At 41.4% G+C, this 12,347-nt stretch overlaps 1 protein-coding gene across 1 annotated transcript in view; it reads left to right on the top strand.

Annotated features, from left to right (window-relative positions):
• The window catches only part of ANTXRL (ANTXR like), a 57,337-nt gene that overhangs the window by 5,688 nt on the left and 39,302 nt on the right, over positions 1-12,347 (top strand). The window contains exons 2-9 of the mRNA XM_021539066.3: positions 6,019-6,090; positions 6,209-6,280; positions 8,364-8,445; positions 8,548-8,581; positions 10,542-10,621; positions 10,735-10,803; positions 10,997-11,077; positions 11,182-11,242. Coding sequence (XP_021394741.2) covers positions 6,019-6,090; positions 6,209-6,280; positions 8,364-8,445; positions 8,548-8,581; positions 10,542-10,621; positions 10,735-10,803; positions 10,997-11,077; positions 11,182-11,242 — 551 coding nt within the window. The remainder of the gene's footprint in view (positions 1-6,018; positions 6,091-6,208; positions 6,281-8,363; positions 8,446-8,547; positions 8,582-10,541; positions 10,622-10,734; positions 10,804-10,996; positions 11,078-11,181; positions 11,243-12,347) is intronic.

The following is a 12,347-nucleotide window of genomic DNA, read 5'->3' as shown; positions in this document are numbered from 1 at the left end:
AGAGTGCTATGATTTGCTTACAACCAGGTGCAATTGCTTGGAATGCTCCAAAGCGAATTTTTATTCTGTTTCAGACATACCTATGTTATTTGAACCAGGTTTTATTTGTTTGTATTTTGTCTGATATTTTTCTGCCAGCTCTGACTTCTGTCAGGAAAAAAGAAATATTCAGGAAAACCAATTCGCTTTCCTTTAGTCCAAGAAAAAAATTCTTCATGAAACACAAGGCAAAGCTAATAGGTAATGATTATTTGATATAAAACATGTACAATTAATGGGAAGAAAAAGCCATGGCAGCTTGTCATCTGCAGTCTATTTATGCATGTAACTAAATCTGATTTATTTGGGGCTTGAGCCAAGGAAGTAAACCGTAAGATTCCCATTGACCTAGGATTTTTATTTGTGTGTTCAGTGATAGAGAATTTCATTACTTTTCTCTGGGTTTGCAGGTCAAATTCAATGTTGTAAACTGTGTATTTATGAGGTGTAGTAGGACTGAATCTTTTAATCTTGACTCCTGTAAGCTAATAAGGGCTCAAGAGTTGTATATCCCTGGTCCTGTCTGTCATCTGCACCTTTTTAAGAGTGTTGCTTCATGGCTGGGATTGTGTGCCCTGCTTTGGTCCCTGTGTTGTGCTGAACAGTACCAGGATGCTCAGAGTGTGTCTTCTTGCCCTGATGCTGCTCAGAGCATCCCTGGAGTTTTTCAGGGAGATCTGAAGTGGTTGAATGCAGTGTGAGCATGGCTTCTGAATTTCACTTTGTATCCCATTGTTGGAGCAAGAGCTATAGTATGGCACCAGGTGGATAGGATTTGTGAATGAGGTGGATGACTGTTGGATCAAAGGGCAGTGCTTTGTTTGAGGCATGGTTTCATACCAATCTGTCATATTGCTGCAGACTTTATCTGTAGAACAAAAGCTAGCTATGAAATTAATGGGTTTGGTTATGAAATCTTTTCTTTTCAAGTAGTTTGGGTCCTGTACTCCGATGCTGCCCTAGGATTAAAACCTATTCTGCAGCCACTTCTCTGCATCTTCCCCTCCCCATCCCAGCTCTTGTCTTGTCCATTCATGTTACAAGTACTCTGAAGCAAGGACTGCCTCAGAATGGCTGTCTCTGCCCATGTTTCTAATTGCCTCTGGAGCAGATGATGGAAACAGTCCTTCCTTGCCTGCATGAATCACCCAGCCAAGGTCCCTTCCATGCATAGGAGATGCATTGTTTGGGAGAAGAGGATTCTTGTCACTTTGAATGCTCTGGTGGCTCAGAAGGGAGCAGAGGGGTGGATGAACACTCGGGCATGCGTGTCTGAAACCACAACAAACTCAGTGCCCCAGGGTTTGCTTTTATTGCAGAGCCATTGTTAGCCATGTGCAAGAATTCTGTTGTACACTGTGGCTGTGACCACAAAGAGCCCTCCAAATAACAACAGTGTCACATTTGTGAGCAATGCACCATGTACAGGGCTGCCATTAGCTCAAGGGGGTAGAGACTTACAGGGACCTACAAATTTAGGAGGTCTTGTTGGTCCCTGACACCATATTCAGACTAAACCCAGCATCAGTAATAATGTTTCTTTTACTTGCTCCAGGATGTCTGGAATTGCTGCCTTCAGCTAATCTGTAATGGAGGCAAATGGGCATGGGGTGGGGTGTGTGTGTGGAACAGAACAAGGGGCAGCTCTGTGCTTTCGAGGGGTTTCACACTGTCACTTTCAGCAGGGATGAAAGGCTCTGGGTCTTGCTGCCTTCTCTGTGTACACATGGTAATAAAAATATTTACTATTTGGGTAGTGTTGGGGTTTTAACCTTCACTGCAAAGCTAGGTGAGTGCTGTGTATTGCCCTGGGTTGATCCACATGGGATCGTGGCGGTGAATTCAGCAGTGGCTGTGGAACTCGTGTGCTCTAGGACAGACTCAGCTGGCCCTCCTGCTGCTTGCCTGCTGAAGTGACTGGGCTGAGAGTGGCACCCCTTATGCCAGGGGTGTGCTGTTTCATTTCTCCAGGCTCCAGCTTCCACTGCTGCTGGGAGCCTGTTAGGAAAGAAGACGAAGTTTCCAACATATTTTGCTTTTTGTCTTAACAAACGTCAGTGAAATACTTCAGATTGGGTAGGCACAATTCTAACATGCTCAGGGTTTTTATGCTGACACAGAGCTCTGCTAAACCAGAAGGAATCACTCCAAAATTGGCAGGAGTGGAATCAAGCCTTGGAATAACATCACTTCCTTCCACCCCCAGAAATACTCACTGACCTCCTCTTTTCCCCTCCTGTCCAGCAGTAGCAATATAAAATTAAGGCAAACAGCAGCAGCAGCTGCTCCTTCGAGCCCAGTCCTGATGTGGCCCAGAGGACATTTTTTCCTGTGTTGTGGCTTGCTGACTTTTCTCTTTGTCTTGTGTGTAATGGGAACAGAGCTCATGGAGCAGGGAGCATGCTCAAGGCAAATGGCTTTTGTGGAGTTTTTTCTTAACTTCATTTGGGCTGAATTCTGGTCCCAATTGCATAGGTATAAAGCTGGGGAAATTTTGCTGCTTCTCTGGTCCCACTCCAGGTTTACTCCAGCAAAAGCAGCAGCAGAAACAGGCTCTGAGATGCTTTCTGGAGCATTCCAGCTGCCCACAGCAGCTGTTTGTTGCTGTGTGCTTTCCTTCACCATGAATATGATGTCACCTTGGAGGGCTAAAGCCTCCCCATCCTGCTTGACTCTGAAAGGTTCACAAAGTGAACCTAGTCAGCTTTGGGTCACTTCCCACGGAGCTCGTGGTGCCCCACTGCTCTGCAGAGAGCCTTGGGCTGGCATTGCAGAGAGCATTGCAGAGAACCAAGTGCAGGGAGGAGGGCCGGGCTCTGGCAGGGTGGTGGCAGCCTGTGACTGATGAGGGGCTGCAGCAGGTAGCTGGTGGCTGAAAGCAGGACATCTTGGAGGTGTGAGCCTGGAAGATGCATCTGGCTGCAGCACAGGCTTTCTTTTCTTGCACACAGCCACAGTGCTGTCATGGTGGCCCAGCTGGTACAAACCTCCACAACGGGACACGTAAGACTCCGTGTCTGTGTCACTTCCCCACTGCTTGTCCCAGGTGCTGCTGAGTGTGTGTCACACCGCAGTGCTTTCTGTGCACACTGCTGGTCTTTGAAAGGATTCATTTATTCTCCTAGTCTGATCCAGCCACAGAGGGCAACATCTTAGTTTATGCTGATAATAACGGTGATTCTGCAGTGTGGAAGATAAGGTTCCAAAGAGAGTGAAATGGCTCAGGATTTTCAATAGTGTGGGGCAATTCTGTTTGTCAATAGTGGAACTCATATTTTATGACAATTGGCAACTTAATATATAATTTAGCAAGCACTTTATTGTAATTTTTTGTTTAATCTGCCTTTAAAACTGCCATTGATGGTAGTACAAGGTCAGACCTCTGGGGCAACAAACAAAACTATCAGTCTAAACCCATGAAGCCTCCGAAGTATATATATATATATATATATATATATATATATATATACACACAAAACAGCAAATGAAGGTATGAAAGTCCTTTACAAATAGCTTCACAAACAAGGATATTAGGGAAGCTTGGCTGAGAAGGAGGGGAAATCAGATTCTTCTATAAACCAGGCCATTCTCACTGGTGCTTATGAGAGGTTTGACATGACAGGCATTGATGGCATTTTGGCACCGTTTGCAGTGGGAGGTGACACCTGGGCTTGGAGGAGTGTGGTGTGGGGAAAGTGGTTAAATGCTCAGCACTTCACTAGTACTCCCTCTGTGGGATTTTGAAACTAACATTTTCCTGCTAGTACTGTTGTCTGGCCTTGACTTTTTGCTGTTGATAGATTGGGACACTTCCCAGCCAGTAAGCAACGAGTGGGTGCAGAATTCCTCTTAGGGGTGAAGGACACCCAGTGCTGTTCTGGGGTTGTAGCTCTGCAGGGCTGTAGCTCTGTGATGTAGAGCTGGGCACTCTGAGAGCCCAGTACCCTTCCTGTAAGGACTAATCCTTGGCACAGATCTCCCAAGATTTTCAGGGATGTGCACCTACTGATTTATTAGTGTCAATTCTCTTGCTGGCTGTAACCTTTCCAAGAAACTAAAAAAAGAAAATGGAGAAAAAAGAAGTAATTCTGACAGTCCTAAGAGGTACTGGAAATGTTGGTTTCTTGCAGTTTGAAAGAAAATTCACTGCTACTTTTTTCTGGATTGCATCAGTGCCTCTGCAGCTCGCAGTAGAAATTTGATCGTTCATGTAAAATAGGTCAATCTTTTCCAAGTAAGAAACTATGGTTATTCTATGAGGGGAATTGACTTCACTGAAAATTTCAGGAGTTGAATTTAAGTCAGATGGCAAGCTCAGAATGAAATCGAAAGTGTCAGCTTTGGTGGGGGAGAAAGAATTTTTTAAAAGTTTGGGAGTAGATGCATCTTGGATAGATTAAAGGAAATCTTTGACTTCATCATGTTTAGAGATTTAGCATGGGACTTCAATAAAAATCCTGGAGAGCTATAGGTATTAATGGGGCTAATTTGGTAGGAGTGCCAGCACCTTTCATTGGCGCTGTTCACAAAAGATAAACATATTGTTGTGTAGTACATAAAAACTGGGGACCACAGAGGATCCAGAGCTGTGGTTTGAAAAGTTCCCAGTGTTTTGTTGCCTTCCCTTGCTGCCTGGAAATGTGTTAATTCTTTGATAACCAGTTTGTTCTGTGAATGAATCACCAGTTCTCCAGAAGAGCAGCATGAAAGCACAGGGTTACACAAGCCAATTTATTCTAGTTTATGTACCTCAGGAGACTCCTTTGGTCCTTGTCCCTTTATCTTTGCCCTTCTCCACTCCACTAGCACTGCTGCAGGGCAGGCAGTGCCATCCTGCATTGCCCATGTGGGCTTCTGTGCCTGGCATACAAGGGCAGGAGTGGCTGGCATAAGATCACTTGTAAATCCCATAGTAGAACTGAGAATTGTAAAATGTAAATTTTTTTATCATTTTTACACAGAAAAATGCCTAACAGCAGTTAGAGGAATCCTACTGCTTTATAGTAGATAAATTTCAGAGCTTTTTTTTTTTTAGTTCTGTATCTAAGCCCCTGTGATTCTGTGTGTGTGCCATTGCTTCATTTACCTATCTTTCTTTTCATCTGCCTGAGACACCTGATAGATGAGTTCAACAAGCAAGGAAAGCAAATGGGTCATTCTTTCATAAATACCACAGTCCTAGAGAGGGCTTTAAAAACCACTGACTTTCATGCCTTGTAGCCTTTTTAATGTCCTGCAAGTGTATGGTATAGATCAACATAGTAGAAATTGATAATTTACTGTAGGGTTGTTGTATGCAAGGCTCTGTTTGAGGTCTCCGGCCCATCAGACTGTGGGGGGTCCCTGCTTAGATTTGGCAGAAAAAAGCCAGGGAGTGCCAGCAATGTAGTTTTATATAATGGAGGTGGCAGCATGGACATGTAGGCCTTCTGTGTGAACTGAGTTGTCCAAGTTTTCACAAGAAATCCATAATAGAGTCAGGACTTGACTGCCCAGAACATACTCCAGCAAATTAGGTAAGAGTACTGCTTTCGTTTTTGAAACAAACAATAATTAATGGAAATATTCTCCAACACATTCTGGGAGAATAGAAGATAAGTCAAGACTTTGTGTGGTGCAAGGGCAGAGCTGTGCTCTAGGAAAGCAAATAATCTGATAGCAGATAATTTAATGAAGTCAAATAAAATTCATTAAACTAGAAGAAAATATTTCTATTTTATGCTATAAAAGGAACAAAAGAAAACTGAAGGATTACTGAGTTTGTTTCAAAATTTTATGGTAAACCATTTCAGATCTCTTACAGCTTGTCTTTGAGTCAGTGGGTTTTGTCATCATGGTTCTTATTACAGCTTTCAATACAACTCTATGTAATTTGCATCCCTAACCACCTATGGAGTAGGCCAGGCTTAAAATTCAAAGTGGAACAAGGAATTCCACTGCAAAAAAAGCTTAATATAATCAGTTATGTTTTGTATGCAGATCTGGAAGTGTCAAAAATCATTGGACTGAGATTTACTCCTTTGTGGAAAGCCTAGCTGAGAAATTCATAAGGTAAAGTTTTTTTTTAAATGATACTTTAATTTCCTGTATATTATTTATTTTTTTATAGTGCTTATTAGCAAATGAATTTCTGCTGAAGTAATGGATCTGGCTTGTTCTTCTCTTTCAGTCCAATGTTGCGGATGTCTTTCATTGTTTTCTCTTCACGAGGCACTACAATAATGAAGTTAACAGAGAACAGGCAAGTACCTCCCACAGCACTCCAGAAACACCCTCTCTCCCTTCTCTCACACAGCAAGTGGCCCCACAGCCAGAGTTTGGAGCTCTGTCTTGGTCCTTGGTGTGGCACCAACTGAAATCCTCTCCTCTGTTCCCAGCTGGAGGAGAGGAAGGTTTAGAAGGCTTTTGGGTCTCCCATTTCAATTTTATTTTCAACTTCGTGAGAGGAGGGCAGCACTGGTCTGTCTGTTCTTTACTGTGGTATTTCAGGGAGAAATTGCATTTCCAGTTGAGGATCCAGGTACATATTTGCTATCCCCAGCTACCCAAGTAAGGACAGTTCTTGTGGAAGAGATCTCAGACCCTGAACTGGTGAGCGAGGGAGAGATCCCCTTCCTTTGGAAGGGACTCAAAGCCCTGACCTTTCCACCAGCAGCTGGTTGCCCCCAGTGCTGGCACAGGACCTCACCAGGCTGTGGTACCCTCTCCTGGAGTGCCTGCAAAAAGCACCTGTGCCAGAGGTGGCTTGCAAAGCCAAGTGACAATCTTTGTAAGAAAAAAAGTGGAGCAAGATTCTACTTGCCAAATTCACAACCAAATTTTCTTTCTTTAAAAAACAAATTAATAAAAACCACTAAAACAGCCCAAATAGAAAAGATCCCCACCCCCTAAAATGTTACCTTTTTATTTCATTTTCTCTGCACATACAAATCCCTATCATTGGGGTGTTTCTAAGTATTTTCTTTCGTTTCACCTTAAAGCCTTCACTTTTGCTGCTGCTGCTGTCCATGTGAGAGGGCCTCAATAATACAGGGCACCCTATAAATAATGGGAACTCTGGAGCAGGAAGAGCTACTCCCTCATACTCCAGGAACTTATCCTAAGCCAAATACCCTGCAGGACTCTTACATTTCTACTGCTCCCCTGTGTTTTGTTTCAGGTCTCCATCATGTATCTTGGTGACAGACCTCAAACTCGCTTACTTTTCTTTGGGTGAATTTGCTCTTTGCAAGGTGGAAAGTAGAGAGGAACCCTCTGTCAATATGTTGAACATAGTATTGGAGTGTTCTCTGTCCTAAAATCCTGTTCTCTGTATGGATCACAGTGTGCCTTTTCAGCTCATTTTATACTTCAGAAGGGTAAAAATGTGCTTTTTGCACTAAGGAGATCCCCAGTTCAGGCTCCTGATTTTTACCTTCATTCCATAGAGCCTCCTGTATTCTCTGTAACTGTGGTTGTGCCACCTAAAATACCCAACTGCAAAATGGAGTTTAGAAAGGTTCTTGCTATTCTCTTGAAGGCTGCCCCATGGCATCTGGTGCTGATGTTTGAACTGCCTATGTCTTATCTGTTGAATGTTTGTGCCTTAGGTTCCATTACTATAATGAAAACCCTTGTCAAGGATCAGGGTCTTCTGGTGGTCAGTGGTCAAGTAAATTATTTATGTCCCTGAACAATCTTTTTGGCTCATAGGTATTTGGGGAATAAGAAGCTATGCAGCAGGGGTCATGACATGCAAGTGCTTCTGTGTCCAGGAGTAATCTATGCCCCAGGAAGGTTGATGAGTCCCTGGTCTAGGATAGGAAATTCTCCTCATTCCCATCCTGTTCTCTTATCTTTTGGCTTCTGTCTTTAAAATGGAAAAATCCTAATCCAGACTGTCCTGATGACTGATTCAAAACAGAGTTTTAATTTATCCCAGTTTTGTGACAGAGTCACAAGCTTTTAAACTCTGTTTTGTTGTTCAGTTTGTTGAAGTTTAATATCTGGCATTGGCTTTAATTCAATCTTATCCTGGCTGAGATTATATGAGAATGAGGTAGCAGGGACAGAATTCCATCTTTAAAATATGTTACCCTAATGCTGTACCCTGTGTTTGGCTTTGTGACCCCCATGGGTTTTTGGGTGACAAATTGTGGAATTTGAAGAAAATCTTGGTTCAACCAGTGTTCCAGCTGATGTGTATGCACTCTGTGCAATTGATTCACAGGCTGCATAATCTATATGTAATATCTCAAACAAAAGAAGAAGACTTCCAATAAAATGTTCTCCTGGGATTTTTTAATTTTGTTTATTTGTATTTGGTTTTTTTTTTTAATCCAAAGGGAAGCCATAAGACGAGGGCTGGACATTCTTAAGGAAGAATTGCCTGGAGGAGACACGTTCATGCATGAAGGATTTAAAAGGGTACACATCACAGTACCTACTTTCTTTGATTTACACATAGAAACTTTGCTTACTTCCTGCTGGTATTCTTATGAGCTAACCATGTTCTACACTTCTTTGCAGGCAAATGAGCAAATTTACCATGAGACCTATGGAGGTATGTGCTGTGTAGTGTTCATGTTGATATCTGCACTGACGAGACAGGGATTATAGTTCTTTTTGTGACCGGCAGTAAACCCACTGACAGAAGTACTGGAGAAAGGAGGGTGTTATGCAACACCACATTCCATTTTGACTACAATCCTACTCCTAAACGAGTGATTCATGGTTTATTGAGATCAGAGGAGACCAGTATGATCCCAGATCTGACCATTGCAGAATGCAGACCAAACCATAGCAGCCAGAGCTGCCCATCTTGCACCCAGCAGACAGGAATACCCACATTTTCCTGGTCCTTTCTATCCTGATGCACTCAGCCCTCTCTGCTTTGTGGTCCCATATCCTTGTTCTCATTAGTGCATTTGTGAACGAGAGTTTTGCATCAGTGTGAATGATTTGTGTTCAAGATTGAGTTGCTAAAATGTGCGTTGTCACTAGATTTTTAGAGGAAAGTGTATTTGTGGTTTTTGTTTCTGACAAAAGAAGACATAGTTAGTTAACAAGGCTTGCTTAGTTCATACCCTGGTTTGAGATTGTTCTCGTTTGTGGGCTGATGGTCTCTTAGGAAGATGGAGGAACAGATTGATGCCTTTTTATTAAAATAGTCTGTGAGTGTAGGAGCAGCAGTTCTGCAAGGTGTTGCAGCATTTCTGCCAGCAAAATCAGGAGTCCTGAAATGTCCAACTGAAAACAATTCTACTTCATAGCATATACCTAAGAACTAATCAAGTATTCTCTAAATTTAATTAGGAAGGAAAAAGAGAATGAGATCTGGATTTAGAAGCTAAACTACCAGGGAAGAAACAAGCATGGAAAATAAAACAAAATAAGATCTCGGTTTTTTTCAGTATCTTTCAGGGGTTCTGGGCAAAAAAAAAAAAAAAAAAAAAAAAAAAAAAAAAAAAAAAAAAGAGAATCCAAGCTATTTTTTACCCCAAGTTGCTGGTCATTTTTTTAAGATTTATGACTGTGTCTGACATGACATGGGAAGGAGTTCATGGCATAAGAAACCTGTCAGAACTAATCAGTCTGTAATTTCAGACAGTATTGAGGAAGACACTTGAAATTGTAACAGATTATTTTGAAAAAATAACAAATACTTGCCTGGAAGTAACACATATGTGTATTTGTTACTTTACTTAAGAGCTATGGACTCAGGTGGTTGGTTGAACCATAGTTTGCATGTTAATTTGGTTTAATTTTGTTAACAGGTTGCATTTTTCTTGGTGGCATTATATTCTATACTGCATTACATATATACATACATTACATGTATTGCATACATCTCTGCAGTCTATGCAGCCTTTTCACTTAAGTTTAGTTGGGATATGAAATGCTGTATCACAATACATTATTTTTTCCTAATGAACCTATTCTTAAGGCTTTTGCATACTCATAATTCTTATGAATTTCACTGAAAGCTCTTGGTGGAGAACTGTAGGACTGACCTTCCTGTAGAAGCCCATTTCATGCCATGTTCAGTGGGGTTGCTCTTTCACGCCCTGCTGGAGGGAAAGGTAGGATGACAGGAAAGATCCTTTTGCAGAAGTATCTCTTGCCACAGTCTCTGGACAATGTTTATGTAGAGACCAGTTTATCAAGAGAAGAGAGGAAACCTTCCTTCTCTGATAACCCGTTTTGTCAGTTCTCCACATGAAAGCTCTGTTTGTAATCTTGGTAGCTGCTCTATTTTATTCAGGACTGTATTTTATTCAGACTTGGCGTGTGGACCTTGTTAGAGCAGCGATCCCCCTGCAGTGATGCTTGTGGTGTGAAGGTGCACAGGTTTTGGATTGTTGATCTGTATTACCAAGTCCATACAGACCAGGCTGAGAGTCTGGCCTTAGGGGTTTGTATTTATGTCTCGGTGGAAAGGATTGCCTCACTCCACACATTTTTTCCATTGCTGAATCTTGTGCCATGTGTATGCAATCTGCTGCTGACTGTCCTGCACGCAGGAGTTCGGACCGCCAGTGTGATCATTGCCCTGACGGATGGCGAGCTGCAAGACGCTCAGTTTTATTATGCAGAACAAGAAGTAAGTCACTTTTATCATCATCCAAACTAATTTATGGCAAACCTGCACACGTTTACTGCCAACCCCACTGATTATACAGCTTTGAACTTAATGGCAATTCTTGGGCTTTTTAGGCCAACAGAGCCAGAAGCTTTGGAGCTATTGTTTATTGTGTTGGAGTGAAAGATTTCAATGAAACTCAGGTAACTTGCTTGTTTTCTCTTGTGTTTTTCTGTTATACTACATGTAACAGAATCAGATGAAGGCATTTATTTAATTACTTGGGGCATAAATCATTTTGTGTCACTGTGATGTCTTTTAGCAAGGATGAAAGGGCTCAGTTTTGTTCACTGTAATTTTGTTTTCCTCATGATTTATGATTGTCTTTCTTTGCAGCTGTCAACGATTGCTGACAGCATCGATCATGTTTTTCCAGTTAAAGGAGGCTTTTATGCCCTAAGAGGAACCATTGATTCAGTAAGTTGGTTATCCTGAAACACAGTGAAGGGGTGCCCTTCCCTGCATTAATAAAGCATAGATGAAAATGGTTACCAAAAAATGTCCTTATCTAAATCTTTCAGATTCTGAAGAAGTCTTGCATTGAGATCCTAGCAGCTGAACCATCCAGTGTTTGTGCAGGAGGTAAGTTTCCACAAGAACAGTGTGTTAAGGCAAATGAATGACAGTGATGAAATGTCAGTAACTACCTAATGTGGTACTGGAGCTGAAGCCTGTGGATGTGTTGGAGCATCCTCTCAGGCCATGGCTAAAGCTCTACATGTTCCTTCTCATCTTGAGAAAAGCATTCTGACAATAAGCATGTAGCTGCTATGGCTGAGTACCAGCTTGGAGAGCTGACAGAGGCAACAAAATTGAACAATTGAGGATACCATTTTTAAAAAATGTGAGAGAGAGAGACAAGAAAAGTAATATAAAGCCAGACTGACAGAGGTGTTTCAGGATCTAAAGGCAGTATCTCACAAATTTCTGGAAAGATTGCATTCCTGGCATCTGCTAGGACTTGTCAGCAGTTAGAACAAGACTTTGCAAAATGCTTACAGAAATTTAAGGTTTATTGAACCAAATATAATTTGTTGCATAGGCCAAGATACCTCTTGTGTTTTCCGAAATGCTAATGTTTTACTTATTTGAAAGAACCATTATTCTTTATGGTAAACATGAAAGATACCCAGAGGAGTTGTTGGTAATTTCATGCATTTCATGTCTAGTATATTTAACTTGGATTTGTTCTGGTTTATGTTAGCAATTCTCTTGTTGATTTTTTTCCTACTTTAGAGGCTATTGCAGCAGAGTAAGAGTGACACCGTAAGTTTGCTGGAAGGTACAGTTTTTCAGCATGGTTACTTAGCTCTAGTGTTAGTGTCTTGTGTCCATTTCCTTTATACACTGTAAAAAGGAGCACATAAAAATGGCAATGATGAATGAAAGCTGACCTTGAAAACAGATAAAATATGAAACTCAGGAAAAATTTAGTATCACAGAAGAAAAATGGTTCACTCTTCATTTCCACATGTCAGTCACAATATGATCTTATCCTGAATATTTCAATTTAACCTGAAACATCCTTGTGTCTCTTGAATTATTCCTAAGTATATTATTGTGGACTAGATGTGAAATCTCATCTGTAGAAAATCAGAGCAATGATTTTACTTCTAAAAATGTTGTAGAGTTGAGTAGAAAAAAAAGTTTTAAAGATTTGACATTTAAAGCTTTTTACTTCATAATG

Source organism: Lonchura striata, chromosome 7 (genome assembly GCF_046129695.1).
Source record: "Lonchura striata isolate bLonStr1 chromosome 7, bLonStr1.mat, whole genome shotgun sequence".
Taxonomy (NCBI): Eukaryota; Metazoa; Chordata; class Aves; order Passeriformes; family Estrildidae; genus Lonchura; species Lonchura striata.
This window is presented reverse-complemented; position numbering and strand designations above follow the sequence as displayed.